Source organism: Cottoperca gobio, chromosome 7 (assembly GCF_900634415.1).
Source record: "Cottoperca gobio chromosome 7, fCotGob3.1, whole genome shotgun sequence".
NCBI lineage: Eukaryota > Metazoa > Chordata > Actinopteri > Perciformes > Bovichtidae > Cottoperca > Cottoperca gobio.
Window position 1 is genome coordinate 15,751,617 of NC_041361.1, and position 20,599 is coordinate 15,772,215.

Genomic DNA, 20,599 nt, shown 5'->3' on the forward strand with positions numbered 1-20,599 from the left:
TGTGTGTGTGTGTGTGTGTGTGTGTGTGTGTGTGTGTGTGTGTGTGTGTGTGTGTGTGTGTGTGTGTTTAATAGATAGGTTCACAGGGAAGAGAACCACACATTCTACTGGATGACTTCACCAGTGGACTAATTTCTCAAAACTGACTAATGGAACTATCATAATAAAATAAAAACATGTGTACTGTATTTGTTGTTTTTATCACATTACACTGCATTATGTTTGTGTGCATGTAAACATAATCAGAATATAATAATAAAAGCACAAATGGGGATTATTTCACTGCTTTCATGTCAAGCCAACAGGGCGGGAAATTATAGATGAGGCGAAGATAACAAACAGAGAGAGAGAGAAGTGTGGCTTTGTGTCAAATGGCAGCGCCATGACTAATCTGAATATTTCCCTGAGTCAGTCATTCCCTAAGAGACCAGAGCGTTAAAGCAGAGATTAAATCGGTACGATAACTCATCATCGTCACTTATCTCTACATACCGTACAAACTGCAAAGTTTACTGAAGGAAATTCAGGAACTTAATTGTTCCAAAAGTGGCAAAATATCACCCAAATGAAAACTCTGACCTCTCAAGTGTCATCATTAATAGTGGAAGAAGTAGAAACACTCTGGTCCTAACAGAAAACTCTCCATCTGATGGTTTTCTTTTGCTTATAAGTAGACATTTACTTAAATCTAGAAAATGTGACACCAACTCTTCGAAAGTGAGTAATGACAAATGATGGGGCTTTCAGGAAACAATTTCTTCTGAATGTCCAGTAATCGTTCTCTGATGTAGTCATTCCCGCAGAGCCCGTTGTGGAGCCGAGACCATCAGATTAGATTAGAGCCCACGTTCCCCCTTATCTCCAAATACCACACACTGACAGGAACATGGACCACCACTAGAGGATTCTCACCAGGTGAAGACTTTGGTTAATGGAAACGTACCTCTCTGTGAAGTGCGTTGGTTTGTTAGTTTAAACAACAAAAAAATGATTCGGGTTTGTGCAAAACATAGAATGTACTGGCGGGAAAAATGATAATTATGAAAGTTAAAAGAGAGTTGATGTTGAGAAATGACTAATCTCTGGACTTTGGTAGAGAATACTGCTGCTGTAAAAGCAAAGAAAGAAAATGGAAACAAAATAATTAGTGAGAATGAATAAAGAACAAATATGCAACAAAAAGCCACACACACACACACACACACACACACACACACACACACACACACACAAACGCTTGGTGACCCTTTGTGTAATGTGGGTTGCCAGCTGTAGACTCACACAGAAGGAATGCCTTGAGGGTTTTTTGGCCTGATCAAAGAAAATATGCAACTGAAGGCAACAGCATCACGTTTGGCTCTCTGCCCTTAACTGGGATGGACAGGAGGATCTGGTTACGTGTCCGTCTCTGTGTGCCAAAATCAGTTTTACTGAGCCAGTAAGACCTCACATATATAAAAGTATGTGTTGGGTTTAAATCAGTGAAAAGAAAGCAATGAAAAAAATAGGAACACATTGGTCTCAAGATGCACTGATAAGAAGCTCTGGGTGTCAATAGCACAGAAAATATACGTAGAGAATATGCCACTGTGAGAAGAAAACACTGCACATGAGCTGGAAGAGTATAAACAGACTATAAATATACTGTATGTAGAAATGTATAACTTTACTGAGCTGAGTTATGAGCTGAGTATGAGTATCCTTTTGTTGGCTGACTGCCTGGCTGAGTGGGTGGCTGGCCAGCTTGACTGCTGTCTGTCTATCTGTCTGCTTCACTGGTAGTTTGTCTGCTTGCCTACCTGTTTGGCTCTCTGATGGCTCACGTGTACGTCTGACAGATGAGGGTATTGATTTGATCCGGCTGGGCAGAGTTATGAAAAGGCAGCACTGACGCTGTCCTTGCTGTGACCCTGCACTTAAACAGACTGGTTGGCAAATCGTCACCATGGCTGTCTAGATTTTAAATTAAATCTGCAGCATGACACCGGATACTTTACCAAACCTGTAACTTATATGTAATAGTTTTCACCCAAATGTTATGTCTATGCACCTTAAAGTTGCTGAGTTTCCGGCAGCAGATCACGGTTCAGGCTCCTGTGAGTATGAATAGCTACACTGACTCCGCTGATGGTGGATACGTTTTGTCATCTGCACCAAGCAATTAAGTCGAACAGACATTGAACTGTTTGCCGTGTTTTTTTGATTAGTACAAAAGCAAATGGTGATTGCTGTTAGTTGTTACGGTGGCAAAACACGTCAGTGGGGTCGTAAAGTGTGGTCGCACAACACCAAGCTCGAGGGCGAGGCGAAGGGACCCGGCGCTGCCGTTGGCCACAAGCTCACTGTTTGGCTCATTTTCTGTAACCAGTGAAGCATTAAAGCTAACCAGCAGACAGCTGGCTAGTTAGACAGCAGTCTAATTCTGTCATGCTTTAACGCTACAGTGGTTACAGAAAACGAGCCGAGCGAAGTTATCACTCTATCTGACGATAGCAAAGTGTTTCCCTGAAGCAGTAAGTTATTAAATGTTACTCATTACCTCTGGCTCTCTCTGTTTCTTAAAGTTACTACTTTATAACTCGTTTTAGTCATTACTACAAAACCGAAACTTTAGTTTATACAGAAGTTAGCCCGCTACAACGGTTGCAATGGCAACGGTACACATAAAAATGCCCGACTCTTTCACCATCCTGCTACGTTGATTTGAATTTCTATTTCTAGTTCTATGGTACAGCCCCTGTTAGTATGAGTGACAGGTGTCAGGGCGGGAACTTGACCAGCTGAATCAATAGAGGTCAGAGCAGAGCAGGGCGTCTGCCTCAGGGCTTTAAGCTTCATATCATGAAGTTTCATATTATTGATGTCAAGAGAAGATCCTGGTCCATAAAATATTGATACTCACTTAAAAAGAACTTGATTAATCAACTACATTAGCAATTGCACAAAAGCAGAAACACTGTTATAATAAATAAATACGCTACGAAAAATGATTAAGAGGCTACACACAACCGCACTTACAATTTATGTTTGTTTACCAGAGAACTCCACAGGGCACCTTTAAGTTCTCACACAGGCTTGCGAAGCTTTTGAAACATTTCCAATTATCAGTGGATAAACCGAACAATGCAGGGTGATGAGGCAAAGAAAGAAATCCACATTTTGGAGATGTTTTATGGGACAGTGCTGCAGCTTTAACGGAGTGGCCAAGTTGGAACGAGGTGGAAAGATGAGCCACTGGGAGATACTGTAATTCAACTGTTGTGGGAAGTTAATTCATCTCACTTTGAGTTAAAGCAGAGACTGAGGAAGAAAAGATGTGCATATCTGTAATAGCAGTTAGGAATTAGAGAAAGATAGGCGATCGGGGGGTGTGTGACTTTCCTCTTCCTCATATCATCAGTATTTAGTCCCATCAAAGCGCTCACACTTAAGTTATGTGTGTTTATGTGTTTATCTCTGCACTGGCATGTTTGTATTGCACCTTGCCTCAGGAGGTATGTAAATATGTGTCCTCCAGTTCTAACCTTGCGTGGGTTCTGCGTTATGTCGTCCAGACTGGTAGACAGCAGGTTATCTTTCATGGCCACGTACAGGCGCCTCCTGTCTTCGTCAGGCAGCAGGGACTGCATGTCTCCGGCCACCAGTGGCAGCGTCAGCAGGCGGCCATTCTGGATCAGCTCTGACAGAGAAGGGGAAGGAAAAAGTGAAGGATTACACATCGGCGGAGATTGGCTCGCGGCTTGTTTAGTTTTGAAAATGTGCAAGGGAATCTGGAAGAAATTAAATTGAAATACACGTTCTTGCAGAGTAAGATGAGAAGGCTGATTTCACTGTCCTTTCTGTGCATTAACTAAGGCGCTCGAGCCAGGAGGCGATTAGCTTAGCTTAGCTGGATTTGGAAGCAGGAGAAAAGTACGGAAAGGTTCTCCGGCACCTCTACAGCTGTAGAGTAACGTACTATCTGGTTGGTTTTAACAAACCGGCGGGTAGGAAAGAGTTTGAGGTTTTACTGTAATGAAAGCCAGGCTAGCTGCTTCCAGTCTTTATGCTAAGTTAAAGTAAGCTAATCAACTCTCGCTCCATAACTCCTAATACTATGATGGGTTGAATGCAGAGTCAATGTGTCTGTGCTGTGCACATGTGGGACGATACAAAGAGGATTAAAAAACCCTCCATTTTCATTTCCAAGAGTCAAGGTTTTCATGTTCCCAATGGGGAGTTTGGTTTACACACAGGCATGGGTACAAGGAACAAGAATAAATACAAAAATATATTGCACACAACACCCAATGCAAATATCTGTTATGATGCAAAAAAAGAACTCAACAGACAATCAGATAAAGTGACATGTTGGTCAAAGACAAACTTTCCCACACCTGCAGTTTCCACACACACAAATGTCAGTGGATTGTCTTGAGTTGTCTTATAGCACTGGACACTAAAGAAACTGTAATGTATCTTTGTTTGTGAATAAACAAACACACACAGACACATTGTACCTGAACTACATCTGCAGACAGATTGTGTGATAACGAGCACGTAGCCTAAATGTTTTAAAACAATATCACCGTTGCACCATGTAAACTATGAGAACTATGAGAACATCACACGTCCGTCTGTCTTGTGTTAACTTTCATATTTTAACTGCCAAGTGTTCTTCAGTGGATCGGACTTGGCTTCGGCTCACAAAGCTAAAAGCATAAACATATAGGCTTTAAAGCAGCACCAGGCTTCACACGTTGGCAGCTCTGAATAGCAGCGAGAGGCAGAAAGAGCTTATAAAACACGGTTTGAACTTCAAAACATAGAAAATTGGGCCCATAATGTGAGTAAAAAGCCTTTGGAATACTCCCGTTAAGCAACCTGGCCGCTCTGCGATGCTTTATACCAAATGGTACCAAAGGGACGAGAGGCAGAGGAGTACATTTTCCACTAGAAAGGTATAAACCAGACCCTAAGGAGTAAATGGGATATATGAGATAATAGTAACGCTTGTAATTAACATAAATTATTCCCCAGTGTAGCTTTAGCACACAGTATTGGTTTACTCAGGGGAAGATTTAAAGGAGTTATTAATGATTTATCATCTTTCACTGCGGCAGCAAACTCAGCCCCCTCTCATTAAAAGAGATATCATGTTTAGTTTTGCATCGTTGAAGTTGGAGCTTCCTCCTTTGCAGTGATGACTCAAATGTAAACCTGCGTTAGAAAGCTAACTAATATAGGTTTGTACAGACATGGCTGTTGATGTGTCCGTCAGATTTCCATTCAATCTGATAAAGTTACAACCTATTTTAACTTCTTCTGGACCAACGATATAATTAGCCAACACACTCCTGATGTAGGACTTGTCAAAGGGTTGCAAAAGTTAAAACGTCTTCTCACAGAACATCTGCTTTTCCCACCACATTTACAACCCAACAAACCAAAATCTACAGTATACATCAAATTATAAATCTGTCTTCTGAGACACCACTGTGGCCTTGTCACCCACACAGCCGTGCCTCTCTAAATACATGGTCATTATCTACAGCTGACTGAAGCCGATGTGGGAGCTCAGAAAAAAGTAATGAATGACTCTGAATACCTTCGATACTCTGCTGCATGTTTTTTTACAAGCTACATATCATGTCAGTCCGCAAGTGGCTTTAAAAAAAAAGAAGAAAAACCACATGAGTTAAGAAAAGATGAAGAGACGTATAGATGCACGAGATGTGTTGAGGAGTGACACTGCGGGGAAGAGAGGATGACGTGGTGAGAAGTGGGACACTGTTGAGGGGCTGGAGATCGATCCGAAAGACGGAGAAGGACCATGAAATGATGATGGACTGGATATGAAATACAAACATAGATGAAGAGGCAGACTCAGGTGAGAGGAAGGTGTGAACATACTTATACGTATCAGTTTGTACAGATGAATACTCAAGAACAAGACAAGGCCATTCAAGGCGGTACGAAATAACCAACCTGGACCGCTGAAGGAGCAGCGGTCTGTCCCCCCCTGAGACGGTGCTCTTTGTTAGGGTTGAGAATGTAATCGTAACAAACGTCTTCAGAAACCTCTGTGTAGTCACAGGTGTAACATGCACATGTGTTCTAGCTTTAAGTTCATATTCAGCCATTTCCTCATTTTAACTGGCATGAGCACCAGACAAAGAGAATGTGGTATTTGGACCTTATCCAAATTCATCAAAAGTGTCTAACATGGTGGGATGACAGGTTTCCACAACTCTCCCCAATTAACAAGCTCCATGCTGCGAGCCCATGTGACTTCTGTTTACAGTTCCTGGCTGGCATGTTATTACAGTAATGTAATTATGGGATCCCAACACAACCAAAGTGCACTTTTCTTTTGGGACAAAGAAACCTCAAATTTGTTGAATCTGATCATTGCATTGCTGAAACATGTCCATCTGTGTTTTTCACTGTGCACATAAACCGCAGAGTAAATGTGAGACGATAAAAATGCAAAGCTAGAGGAAGTCAAACAGAGGAGGAGGAGGGAGGAAGGTGGGGAAAATGACACGACAAAGTGACAAGAAGATGAAAACGGTCTGATGGGTGAAGACAGTTACGAGATGAGAATAGGAAAAATGTCAAAACATGACATGGTGACAGACAGATGAGAAGGAAATTGAAGAGGAGGGGGGGGGGGAGAGCAAAGGGAGAGAGCAGAGTCGAAGAATTCTTGATGGAAGAAATTAATAAAAATTGATGGATGATGATGAGGATGGGCAGGAGGAGGAGGAATGGGAAAAGACAGGTCGGGATTGGGCAGGAAAGGTCAACGAGGGAAGGTGAGAGAGCTCATGCTTCAATGGCAGGGCAGATTGAGGAGGAAGTGGAATCAAGGGAGAAAGGAGGATGATGGGGAAGAGTAGCCGAGAGCGGGAGGGTAAATTGTAGTGTAATAACAAAGGGAAGAATGATGGATAGATAGGTGGATTGAGGAGGAGGAGGAGGAGAGAGGCGGATGAAAAAAGAGGAAAAAGTGAGAGGAAAAAAACGATATGATGACTGGGTGAGAAATGATGATTGGATAAATGACGGGTGAGGGAAAGAGAAGCGAAGACAAAGCGGCTGTGGGAGAAGAGAGGAGTAGAACAAATGTCAGAGAAAAAGGGAAAAATGAAAGGCAGAGACTCATGGAGGCAAAGAAAAAAGGCAGATAAATCAGGGGGAAGAGGAAGAAGAGTAGGAGGAAGAAAGATGGGCCACTGCTGGAGACGGAAATGAGCGGAACAACATGCTGACAGTGAGGAGAAAACACAAGAGATGGATGAGCAGAAAGAGAGGAAGACATGACTGAATGGAAGTGGAGAGATCATTTGGAACAGGAGGAGGAAAGCTCTGCACGCTAAAGGCAGAGAGAAGAAAACCTATACGTTTAGCTCAGTGGGAAATCTCTGCTCATTACCCACTGCATACTGGATTCATATTCAGCAGACGGTCAGAGAGGTAAACTGTTTTGCTTCACACTGATCTCGGCTTCATTCATCCCAGTGTGTGCAGCAGTACAGCGGCACGATGAATTCAGAATAAACGTTCTTCTTCTAACAGCAAAATGTAACAATAACCAACTGGAAGGATGACCAAAACTTTGGACATTAAATCCAGGTTGGCAGAGAAACTCTGGGGGCGGTTTTCATTAACTAATCATTGTCCTCTTAGGTGTCAGATAGGCTAAGGTTCGCAAGCTAGCTAGTTCGCTAGTTCTCTACATTGCACATGAAGTCTTTTGCTGCCGCATGTACACTGTTTAAAAACAACGTCATTAGCTGAAGCTAATGGCACAAGCTAGTCTTCCTGGGGTCCAAAATCCACTACATAATATTCATCAAATACTGTATGCAACATCCTATTTGTGTTACACGATGTTCAACTTATGTGCACCTATAATTGTGCTAATTTAAATTCAACATTCATTCTGTTGTACTTTCAATGACTTGGTTGCTCCAAGTTTACGAGTTGTGACGTGCAAGATGTTTTTAGAGACGTCGTCACCCTTCTGTCCCCCCTCAGTCGACACTTTACTAGTTTCTAAACACACAATAATTCAATTTGCAAACAGCACTAGTCTAAGAATGTTTTTCACGGGTAAAATATTTGAATTCCAAGCATATCCTGTAAAGTACACACTCACGACTTCCATCTGAAGACGTTTCTTCATCCTCTTCACAGGGAATCTAACCCTGGAGGAATTCATGCCTTGCTCTGCCTACTGAAGCGTCAGACACTTCATCTGAATTTACAGTCTGTGTGCCACAAGAGCGGCATGACCTTGCTTAATTCAATATAAAGAGAAAAGCTCAGCTTAATTGAATGTGAAACCACCTCTGCAGTGGAAACCCCGGCAACAGACCAATCCAGCTCGCATCCTCACTTTAGAGTACATTAAATCAGCATTTAATGAAGCATTTACATTTCGTCAACATTCATTCTGTTGTACTTTCAATCACTTGGCAAAGACGATGACACTCTGCGAGAGGGAACTGAGAGTAGCTTTGTAAACACACACACACACACACACACACACACACACACACACACAGACACACACAGACACATACACACATATAAATTTACACAGATAGAAAGTGGGTGTAATTGGTGAGTCAGCAGCACATGTTCAAGACAAAAACTAATTTAGATTTAGCTACCACACACACAAACACACACACAAACACACACACACATACTCACACACACACATTCCATTCTCTCCGTTTGGATACAACTTCTTTATCCTGCTTACACCTTCACGCATACACAGAATCTTTTGGATATATTTTGTCTCCCATCGTGACCTCACAACGATGAATGGCTCTTATTCAGTATAAAAACACACACATTCTTTTCCCCACAATGCGCGCACATACACACACAAACCTGACTGAGTCGAGAAACACCAGCTGCACCCACCCCACCCTTACTCTTGGGACAGTTGCCTTGGAAACAGCAACCATGCTGACATAATTTTTTGAGGGGGTGAGTGTGTTCTGTCGAGGGGTGTCCCTTGGCCTTGCCTACTCACTCCACCTCCCATGTCACACACACACACACACACACACACACACACACACACACACACACACACAAATGAACAATTTGGCCCACACCGCTCATCAACACAGAGGGCAGCTTGCAATAATGGAGTGTTTTTCCAAGACATCAAAGCTATTTAGTTAATAGGAGGACACATACACACACACACACACACACACACACACACACACACACACACACACACATTCGTGCATCTATTAACCACACACATTTTCAGATACAAAAAGCATCATCAGTGCCCCGCCGCCTGGCTATCTGTCATAATCAACATTCAACAGGATATTAACACACACACACACCCGCCAAGAGTAAATTAAATCTTTGGCCATTATTAACCAAACACGGTCAGAAAGGTCAACCACTTAACCTCACACAGTCGACAATAACTTCTGAATGAATGCTTAGTGAAAGTGTTTTCAGCATCCGTCTGTTCTCCAGCTCTGCAGCCTTTTCTGAATCTCTGAGATATACATTTCTTTAATGACTCTCAGCTCCCAAATGTTTTTTAAATTCCTGTGAAAGCTGAAAGAACGATTTGATAACAAAACAGCGAGTTGTCATGTGGCACAGAGAGGAGAACATAAGAAAGAGTATCAGAAAAAACACTTTATATTGTGGGGAAAGTTGGTTTGAAAGTGAAGATCGATGCGTCCTCAAACGATCCTGTAGCTCGTAGTTGTATTGGGTTTGACACAGAAGATATTCACTGACTTTCATGTTCCTGCCAGTATACTTGAAAACTTCCATTTCAAATGTCTCCTCTTTTGTGATCAGTGTTCAGAGCAAAATATTAGTTTTTACTTTTACGAATTGTTGTTGGCTTAATTAATTTATCTGTCATGGTGAGAGCAGCACGGTGGATACTCGTTAGTGTAAGGAGGGAGTTAAAGCTCTGTGTAGCAAGTGATGAGGTTAAAATGTTAAAAACTATTTCACTACCATGTTTCTTTTCCTTATTTTTCACGGTGATTAAAGTAGCATTCACTTGTTTATTGTCAAACGTGATTAAAAGTTCAACAGGGGGCCTCTAATGTAAGTTATCCGATACAACTTTAATCATAAAAGCCAAAACAGTTCATTGATGGAATTATAAGAGCAGAAAGAGCTTCCTTGTTCTATGACAGCGACGCAATCTGCTCATTCTGTCCACGCATACACAAACTCGCAAGCACACACACGCGCCTGCTGAGTGCAGCCATTCTTAACAGCAACGAGTTGACAGTGGGGTCAACGAGGGTCGTGACCTCTGATCTGAGGCAATTGGCCTCTGACTCCTGTCACTGGGAATCAAAGACGGAAAAGGTTAAGACGTAAAAGAACAGAAACGCTAAGACATAATCCCACTGGTGCATGCACGCACACGCACACACGGACACACACACTGACATTTCTGTGCGTGAATGGTTTCTTTATAAATCAGTCTGCCTGTCTGTCCGTGAGTGTGTGTTTTTATTTATGTACCATAGGTGCATTTATACGTGTGTTTGTTGGCGGTGGATATTTTTATCCATGGTGAATATTAGATTAAAGGCTGCTGGTCATGGGAGCTCTGATGGACCTCGATGTGATTAGAGCAAATGTGTACCGTGTGATACAGCTAAGAACATTCCACCATTGCACTACACACACAGACACACACACAGACACACACACACACACACACACACACACACACACACACACACACACACACACATGGCAGTGCATATGTGTGCTGGCTTTCTCATAAGCAAAAAGAAATACTTCATACAACGTGCAGGTAACTACTGTAAAGTAGAAGAATGAAGCTTCTGTGCTCATCCAGATGTTTTGCAAATGTTGCGACTGAGACTGAGACTTTTCGGTAAACCAATGAGAGTCTTTTAATTACAAGACAGTTGCAGTGCAAATAAAACTTTTTAAATCAAAGCTGCTATAGGAAACTTCTTTCACAGCGATACTTAATAAGATGTAAAAAAGGCAGAAGTTACAGCGAGCTTGTCATCGTCTCAGATTAAGCCCAGACGAGGTAAATCAAGACTGTCTGCATTATCGCATTTACTACATGATCAAAAGAATTACGCTAATAGAATCTACATAAACGGGCCGCAGCTATAGATCCCAGGACTACACTGTGAAGATGCAGACACAGTGCAGTGAACCTCAGACTGCACACCAGCTGCTGCCCGAGGAGCAACTCAGTCACTGAACATGTTCCTCTTCATAAACGTGTTTAACACATTGACTGATGAAAAGTAACTGATGGTCTGACTAAATGTAAAGATGTCTCAGTTTCTTCTACTTGTCTAGCCGGTATCTGCTGAAATACTTTGTCCCGATGACTCAAACGTGCGGCAGTTCTGGTCGACAGTTTAAAATCAGTGCTCGAACCTTTATTAGGTTACAATGTAACCATAGCAACAGTACTCGGAGTTAAAGCCAGAGATTCTCACAAGACGGTTATTGGCTTTGTGAAGCCGCAAATATTGAACACTCACGGACAATCGTGCACTATTTTGAGGTCTGCACTACTTCCATAAGTTACAGCTCATCACAGCCAGGCTGGCAGCAACATGCCACAGAACTCTGGTGCTAATGTTGGTGTGTTTGAGAGTTCGTCACAGTGTGTGTCTGTGGAAATAAGATGGATTGCCAATTTGGAAGTGCAACAATTTATGAAAAACTTGAATTCTTCACAAGTGACATGCTACTAATAATCACTAGTGATCGGTAAAGATGTCTGCGTGTCCCTCTCCCAGCTCCACCTCAACTCTTTTTATAGTGATGTTTAAGGTGAATGCTTGCAGGCTTTGAGCTCAAGTTGGACTGCCAAGGTGAGGCTGGCAGCGGACGTCAAAGCAACAGAACAAATAGAGAAAAGCAGACAGAAGTTTCCATTAAGCACATGATGAACGTCAGCACTGCTTTGCATCACAACACATCAGGGCTAAGAGGACGACTGCACACTGCTGGACAGGTAAGACCTTTGCTAATGTGGATTATTGCACAGTTCATGAGCAGTCACACGTTTGAGGGAGGAAACTTTCCCAACTAAGTGCAGGACTTGCAAAACATATAAAATAAAAAACTATATATATATATATATATATATATATATATATATATATAAAGTAATAAGCCCCGCAGGAGTTTGCACTGGCACAGCGAAATATGGGGAATCTAAAAGATACAAATGTTAGAAAGGCTGATGAAAGGTCTCTTTCAATCGTTATCTCACTCATGGGAGTCAACTTTGTTATTTTCTTGCTGTTTAACAGCGAGCTGTCCTTGTTTTTACATCCAGACATACCACACAAGCTACACTTATCATTAATCTATCCAATTATTCCCTCACAGCCTACAGCTTCGTCCATGTGAGTGTGTTCTTAAGCTACACATGTGTGTAGTTTTGTTCCTGATGTCTATTTGCGCGTCTGTCTTTGTCCGTCTGTTCATCTAGTCGCCGAGCCCGAGGGAACTTTAGCTGTCTGGTGCAACATTCCCAGGGGGAGGACCTTGTTGGCTGCGCCACCAGAGGGGGTTGATGGTGGCGGGGGCAAGGAAACCGGGGCACATTTCCTGTGGAAATGGGGTTATCACTTCACCAATTACTGGTGCAATTACAGCGGGAGGCCTGTGGAAGCTTGGGAACAAAGCCTATAGGCACACAGATGGGCACTCATGTGGAGACATGCACAAGTATGTGCACACACACAATATCATTTGTAACACATCACATGTCCCCACGCATACGGAAGTTATGAAATATCTCTGTCTTTCTCTTTCTCTTTCTTGGTGCCTTAAATTCTGCCGTGATTTGTCGTGTCAGAATCAATCTTAACTTCTTCTCACAACTTATATAATATGCAAAGGTGATCAGGCAAGAGAGGCACATTTCAAGAATTGTCAAATTGTCAAAAACAATGGCACAACAGGTAGGCAGTGTGGGCCGGGTGTCACAAGCCTCGCATTTCCTCTTCTCGCTCATGACTGTGGCTCCCTCGATCCTGAGTTAGGCGTGCATCTCGTGCTTAGCTGCACGTGCACTTCCATTACCTCATTTTTTATTGTGTTACCTGTCTGGTATAAATGGGTGTGTTGCTCTTTTGATGTAATTGTGAGCATCATATCTGTTCCTATAAAATAAAGAAATACATATTTCATCCTGCCCATGCACACAAACTATTATATCTTCTTCCTGTTCAACATAGACTCAAATCTTCTCGCACATCAAACATATGTGCCCACACACACACACACACACACACACACACACACACACACACACACACACACACACACACACACACACACACACACATACCACAGAAACTTTATAGCCAAACACACAGACGCAGTACGTCTGGACTGTTTCACAGACAGTCCAGACCCACGTGGACAGCTTGACCTTCGACCTCAGCGCGTATGATTATTCATCATCATCAGACTGCTCGGCCTGGCTCGCCGAGCCGCTGCGGACACACATTAGAGTCCATTCACTGTTTGCTTTAAAAGAAATCTTTTTCATCTTCATTTATCTGAGAAGGTTCAGTGAGAACCCTCATTGTTATTTTCTGCTTCACATTCACAGTTATATACAGTCTCTTGTGGGAGCTGCCCAGCGCACAACAATGTTGGTGGCTAAATGTTTTGCACATGGCTAGACGGGCAGACGCTTTCGATGAGCAGCTCTAGCTCCTAAAAGAAACAGACAACCATGACTTAAGAGCTATAGATGCACTTGAAAAAAGCACCACCTCATGCTGGTGAAGCTGAAGTTTGAGGTCTATGACTCGGAAGTTGGCTTATCCCGGGAGGAAACAATCGCCCTCTGTGGCCTGGACTGCAGACGGATACTGCGGTCACTCACACACTCGTGAGGACTCTGTGCCGCAAAATGCTCAGCATGAATTTAACAACGTAAGAGTTAGGTTGACGCTACAGGTTATATATGTCCACACCCATCAGAGTGAAAAATCACTGCAGTCTTTAAATGTCTGTGGCTTCTACTTCTTGGCCCAACATCAAAGCGCGTTGGACATTCGGTATGCTTCGTGGACATTTGCTTTGGCACATGTGCAATAATGAAATCTCTACATCTTAAAAATGGGCGGCCATAAAAAAATAGCTGTCCTGTGAAGTTTATGGACAGTCATGATGTCTACAGTGAGTTCAGATTTATATTTACAATCAGCTGTGAGTGCCAAATGTATGACAGATCGCTACTTTAAAGCCCGGTCAGATGATAAAAAACACTATCTGTTGCAGTACATCCTCTATCCTCTGATAAGTCCTGGTTGTATTTAAACAGGAAAAGGAAGCCGGACTTCCGACCCTTTGTGGCACTTGTCTGATGTTTCCATCGCTGACAAAACAGACAGAAACCACAAGAATTTGATTCTCAATTCTTGTGGTTACTTATTGTTTACGCTGCCTTGGGGGAATGTCAGATTCTTAACACCACGGGTTTAAGATCCGCACAAAGCTTCCCGGTACAAAGTGATGAAATTCTAAAGAAAATTATTTGAGTTATGACGTTTTCTAAGAGTTTCCTCTCTTACAGTAAAGGCTCAATCTAAGACTAGATCCTGGTAAAGATAAAAGTTATTCACAAAGCATCTTAGCTCTTAAGAGTTCTTTAAAGGTGAAACACTTGTAGGAGTGTGAAGGAGGGCTTTTAGGAGGCTTAAGAGAAATTGTCTTGTTCGCTGGTTTATGGCCAATAATCACAGAAACTGATAAAAGCTGAGACATTTTTCCACCTTTAATATCAAATAGATTAAGTATTAAAATAACCAGCAAATAGATGTAACAACTATCAGCATGTGAATATGCTACTGCACAGGAAGGCGTGTTTGCAAACATTTCGTAGGCTATTTTTGAAGTATTGCTTACAACTTCATTCTTATTATTATTAACTCCTTGATATGAATCTTTAGTCTAAGTGAGGAGCTCTCTGAGAGTATCCTCAGAGTGTTTGGTGCCCGTGTACCATCTGAGGATTGACGGGAGTCTACTTGCTGCCACGTTATCTCGGATTTAACTCAATTGATCAAATTCTGGACAATCATTGTAGAAGAAGTGACAGCTTGATCTCTGCTTTGGGAATGAACCTCTGAGTTCTACACGCTGTCGTATCCTGCGTCTCCAGCCTGCCCTTATCTCCAGCTAATGAGGTAAAGTGCTGGTTAGAGTTAGCGCTGTTGAGCCTGTCTACTTCTGGCTTCCAACCGGCCAACAAGTCAAGTGTGTCTTTGTGGATTAAATTCCCTCATGCAGCTAAAATGAAAGGAATGCAGTGAGAAATATACGTCTGCACTGAAAACAGAAACAACCCAGGGCGTCCAGATCAGGGTTACTAATACTTTATCCAGCCGATATGGCTTAAATTATTCATTTATTTTTGCTTTAGCTCATAATTTAAAAACACCCCTGGCCCCTCGTACCTGAGTAATGGGAGTTAAACGTTGCTGACGCTCAGTAAGAGGTGAGAAACTCAGCTCTAGATTGTTGACAGCAGGGCAGAGAGGAGCAAATTAATACTGGAGGGAAAAAGAAGAAATATGAAGCTTGTAGTTCTTTTGCTTAATTACAGGCTTCAGGCTAAAGATAGCCTCTGATATTAACACCAGAAATCTCTCGAGGGTAAATTTACAGCATGTCCACTGTTGTCAGGGGCTGTTGTTGCCAAAGCAAGGGTGTAATTAGACTCCTTTCACTGTCTCAGTCCAGAGACAGGAGCAAACTCTCCAGCCCCTTAATTAGGGATCTTATGTCTTAGTAAGGGCCTAAAGTTTGATTGCAAGAAAATCCGACCATCTAAATATTCCAGAAAAGAGATGTTAAACAACAGAGAAGCTACGTTAAAGCTATACTTTCTATTTTTGTAAAAGTTTGTATTCAAACAACTTGCAAAATAAAGTCTTCTTCCAGAGAAAACATCTGCTCGAGCTCGAGTCTTTTTCTGAAGTGCAGGATGAGCAAAAAGCTTCCATTTGACTTCAATAGTGACAAGCAGTAAGCAATGATAGTGCTACCGTTGGGGAATGCCTCCATTAAAATTAATAATAGAGAATAGCCTGATTCTGTGCCAGATAACTGTCCCAGTGAAATCCACATCTCAGCAACATCCCCAGCCCTGAGCCAGGAAAGCACTGGCCTAGATAGAAACAGATCTGAAAGAATAAATGAATAATGAAATATCTCTTGATTTTTAATATATCACTCTGAAGGCTTTTGTGCTTTATTAGTACACAGGGAGAAGAGAAAGGTGACGTTGGGGAAAGTGGAAGAATATGTACAACGTACACCAAGAACCTCGTCTCACCTCGTCAAGTTGCAACCTCACAAAAAGTTATAAATATAAACGGCTCAAATAAAACTGGGGCTTCAGATATCCTGGTACATAGAGTTCATCTGTTGAGGATTTTACCTAAGATTATAGTTTCCTCTAAGTGCAGGATTCTTAGACAACATGAAAACAACAAGCTCTTTTATTCAGTCCATCCTGAATACTGTATGACAAAGCCAAAGTACAAACAAGTGTTCTTGCGTAACAGATGAACTTGCTGTCTAGACAAATGGCCCACTTGCAACAACCTGCCAAAATCCACCTGTGTGTAACAGTGATGTAATAGTTAAGCCTATACATTTGAAATGTAAAGTTACAAGGTTTAAGGTCTATGACAAGCCAGAACAGTAATAACGTCTTTACATTCTAACACTGAGCTGAAAGAAAGTCTTTAAACAGACGATTTAAAAGCAATAAAACATTGATATTTTAATGAATAAATATTCAATCCTCTTTACAGTGAAGGGGATTAAAATGGTTCCCGCATTCATTTGAATCTGGTTTGGATATCAGCTGACAGCTGCTGCTTTGTGTGTCTGCGGCTGCACGACGTCCTTCTGCTTTATTAAAAACAGGCAGCTCATCTGGGTTTTGTATGGAAGCAGTTGTGTATGGCTCCTTAAATTTCCTCAACCGTGTTGTCACTGTGGACGACTGGGCAACACATGGGCTTCATCTTTCATAAAGTCCCAACATACAGACACAAATGAGGATAGTAAGTGTTTGAAGATATATTCAAACTGCAGCTTTTATTTTGATCGGCGCATTTTCTTCTCTCTGAGGAAATCGAAGTAGAATTTTACAAACATGCACATGAGCAGACAGGCATCTGGACACCGATGAACTAATCTTAATGTTTAGTATAACAAGCAATTTGCATGCTAATAGCATGAAATTGAAAAGGACTCATTTGCATTTACATTATAAGTTGGGCATTTCTCCAGAAAGACACTGGGGGAAAACAGCAGGATAAGTTTAGACGCCTGAATCACAAGCAATCATCCGTATACAGGTCAAAGGTCAAAGCCAATTCCTCCACTCATTGACAAAGAAACTCATATGATTCAATTCAAATATTCTCCAGTGACTGAATAACATTAAATGTCCACGGCAAAACAATTCACTAAGTGAATGCTGTATGAATAAAACATGACTCTCTCCATGTGGGAAAATAGATTCACACTGACTTACAGTAATAAACCATCCTAACCTCCTGTGAGGCCTTTATGGAGCTTTATTCTGCGATTGTGACGACGAATCTTTGTATTCTCACGAGACAGTTTTAAAGTAGCTGCAGGTGTAACTGTGACAGCAGTTAGGGAGGTTGTGTGTAAGTATAATATCTTTTCATAAATGTGGTATTGCATGTTTATGTACTTGCTGCTCTGTGTATGTGCGTGCCTCTTAAATGTTCTGTGTCATCGTGTTTGTTTAGGTATGCAGTACTTGTGCGTGTGTTTTTTAACAAGGTGTGTCCAATGTGATTAGTTCAATAGTTCTGTGCATGTTTCAGCTAAAGTCTTGCAGAAAAATGTCCCTTTTGTGCATGTGTGTGTGTGAGTGTGTATGTGTGTGTGTGTGGTACAGAGGATATCTCTAATTGCCATCTGAAATCAAAAAAATCACACTACCGTCCACTGAATGGCTGGGATAATGGACTCATTACAAGTAAGTGTGTGTGTGTGTGTGTGTGTGTGTGTGTGTGTGTGTGTGTGTGTGTGTGTGTGTGTGTGTGTGTGTGTGTGTGTGTGTGTGTGTGTGTTAGCCCACTCCTGAAAACGGGCGAGCTGAAGTTTGAGTGAATAACTGGGATAATTTAGTCATTAAGAGAGAGATGGGGTTTAGGAGGTAATCAGGCATGTATTTAAGTATTTAAAGCTGTTTTTTTCCCAGACACATGAAGCTGTCGGGTCAGTCGGTCTGATTACACTTCACCAATCAGAACAAATCCCTCAGACAGTGAAAGGAGTGCTCTCTCTGTCTGACTATCAGCTCTGAATGTCTGGTTCTGATGTCTGCGGCACCTCCATCTGTTTCTACAGTTAGCATATAGAAAATGATAGTACTTCACCTTATTTTAATAACGTGAACACATGATTTCAGTTGTTTTCAGTGATTTATTATTGCATTCATGGGGGACTTGAAGAGATTATACATATTTGAAAAAGAATGGTAAAGAGCGCAACATGTCCTGAAAAGTATGGGTCAAGCTCCAGAAACACTGGATCCTACACTTCCCATAATGCAATTCGATAGAATCTTCGGTTAGACCCTCCTTGATTTGTTTTTGGAGTGTCCAGCTCAAACTAAGATACTTTAGAAACCTTCCCACAGAGACACCAGAGACATTAGAGCTGTTACCCGGGAAATGACAAGGAAAGGATCGTCATGTATAACATTTTAGAAATGCTCCTCTAACGACAGGAATATCAGTAATACAATTGTGGTGCAAAATGACCACTTAAAGGTTCAATCTGTAAAATATGCCAGTATTTAAACTTAAAAACTTAAAATAATGAACTAACATTATCACCAGAATGTGAAGAGGTAACAGTGTTTGTGTGCTGACTGACGAGCTGCGCTCCGTCCAGTCTTGTAATACCACTTGTTCCTCTGGAGGCCACAGGTTAGACGCAGCGCTCCACCAGCCTGCTTTGACTAGCGGTGCCAGAGCAGCTGCACGCTCTCTGCCGGTAAGCATTAATATGTCCGCTTGCAGGATGAAACAAAAACACGAGTTGTTTCCTCTGATCTGCCGCCCTGAACCCAAGCCAACATACAAACTATCCAGTGCTATGAAGCCCCAGTGGCCTAATGGATAAGGCACTGGCCTCCTAAGCCAGGGATTGTGGGTTCGAGTCCCATCTGGGGTGATCAACTCTCAGCAGAGTGGCGCAGCGGAAGCGTGCTGGGCCCATAACCCAGAGGTCGATGGATCGAAACCATCCTCTGCTAGAAAGGCTGAGTTTTTGTCCCCTGTATACATTTAGCCTTGAACATGATTTCTTCATTGCTCGTCCACGGACCCCTGCGATGGATCGAAACCATCCTTTGCTAATAGAGTTTTATTAACTATCTCATCCACAGCTTTCAAACAAACTCATTGGCATGCTACAACGACAGACATCTCTGTCTGAGGTTTGATTATCTCGCCAGTTCTTAGACTGATGTATGGTGAGGACTCGAGGGAGTGCAGTTCCGCGCGTGAAGCTCGTCAATCAATGTCAATCAAAACCCAGCCCTATAGACGCTAACTGTCACTATGGGACGTCTCTGTTTGTTTTCTTTCTCACAAACGTACGTACTGTGATAGAAATGAGGTTGTGTGTTTATCTGTACCATTACGGAACAGGTTGCCAGAGCACAAATGTTTTTAATTAAACCATCTTTTGAATGTTAAGTATGCCATCAGTGAGCATCAGGACCATAGTTCATTTCCTGCCAAATGAAGCACCAATGACAAAGACATGGCGTGTAAATGTTATGTCGTGTATAGTGTCTAATACGATTGGATACATGCATCAATTAGCGTGATAACTATTTGATCTTTATAATTTTTTGTTGTGTCTGTTTATTATCATAGCGTCATGTAAGAGTGAAGCCCCAGTGGCCTAATGGATAAGGCACTGGCCTCCTAAGCCAGGGATTGTGGGTTCAAGTCCCATCTGGGGTGATTGACTGTTTAGCTGAGTGGTTCAGAAGTGTGCTGAAATCCTTCTCTGCTCAGCATTTTAATGTGGTAACTCTGAAATCATGCCATGTTTAATAGCTTGCAGCCTTTGTTGGTGCATTGTTACCACTTCCTGTTGATGAATGGAATAAGACAGCATTGGTGTTGTGGTGTTGTGTCATTGTGCACAAACAAAACAGGGACTTACTGATATAAAAACAGCTCCGGAGTGCAACTTTAGGTCTAACACCAAAAACCTTCTGTTTTCTGTAATCTATTTTCCAGCTGTGAGCAGCTCCTCAATTTCTGTTGCACATTGCTTTGTGGAACGTTAGCACAATCGATAACAAATACAAAGTGAATATAGTCTGCTCACTGACTTCTTTGTATGTTTGGAGTAAATGCAGTACATACTTAAAGCCCCATTAGAATCAGAAAGTAGCTCAGACTTGGGACGCAGCTTCAGTCTGATGTTCGGCTGAGATAGTTTACTGCTGCTGACAGGTCAAACCTTTTATGTCAAAAAGCCTCAT

The 20,599-nt window shown here is 42.0% G+C and overlaps 1 protein-coding gene and 3 non-coding genes across 5 annotated transcripts in view; 3 read left to right on the top strand and 1 right to left on the bottom strand.

Moving 5' to 3' along the window:
• sema3h (sema domain, immunoglobulin domain (Ig), short basic domain, secreted, (semaphorin) 3H) overlaps positions 1 to 20,599 on the bottom strand; it is a 55,796-nt gene that overhangs the window by 31,675 nt on the left and 3,522 nt on the right. For both annotated transcript variants that reach the window (XM_029435026.1, XM_029435025.1), the window contains exon 2: positions 3,525 to 3,679. In XM_029435026.1, the coding sequence (XP_029290886.1) occupies positions 3,525 to 3,679 (155 nt within the window). The remainder of the gene's footprint in view (positions 1 to 3,524; positions 3,680 to 20,599) is intronic.
• trnar-ccu (transfer RNA arginine (anticodon CCU)) lies at positions 19,197 to 19,269 on the top strand. Its single transcript has one exon. It is a non-coding gene; the product is annotated as a tRNA-Arg (tRNA).
• trnam-cau (transfer RNA methionine (anticodon CAU)) lies at positions 19,280 to 19,351 on the top strand. Its single transcript has one exon. It is a non-coding gene; the product is annotated as a tRNA-Met (tRNA).
• Positions 19,997 to 20,069, top strand: trnar-ccu (transfer RNA arginine (anticodon CCU)). The gene has a single exon. It is a non-coding gene; the product is annotated as a tRNA-Arg (tRNA).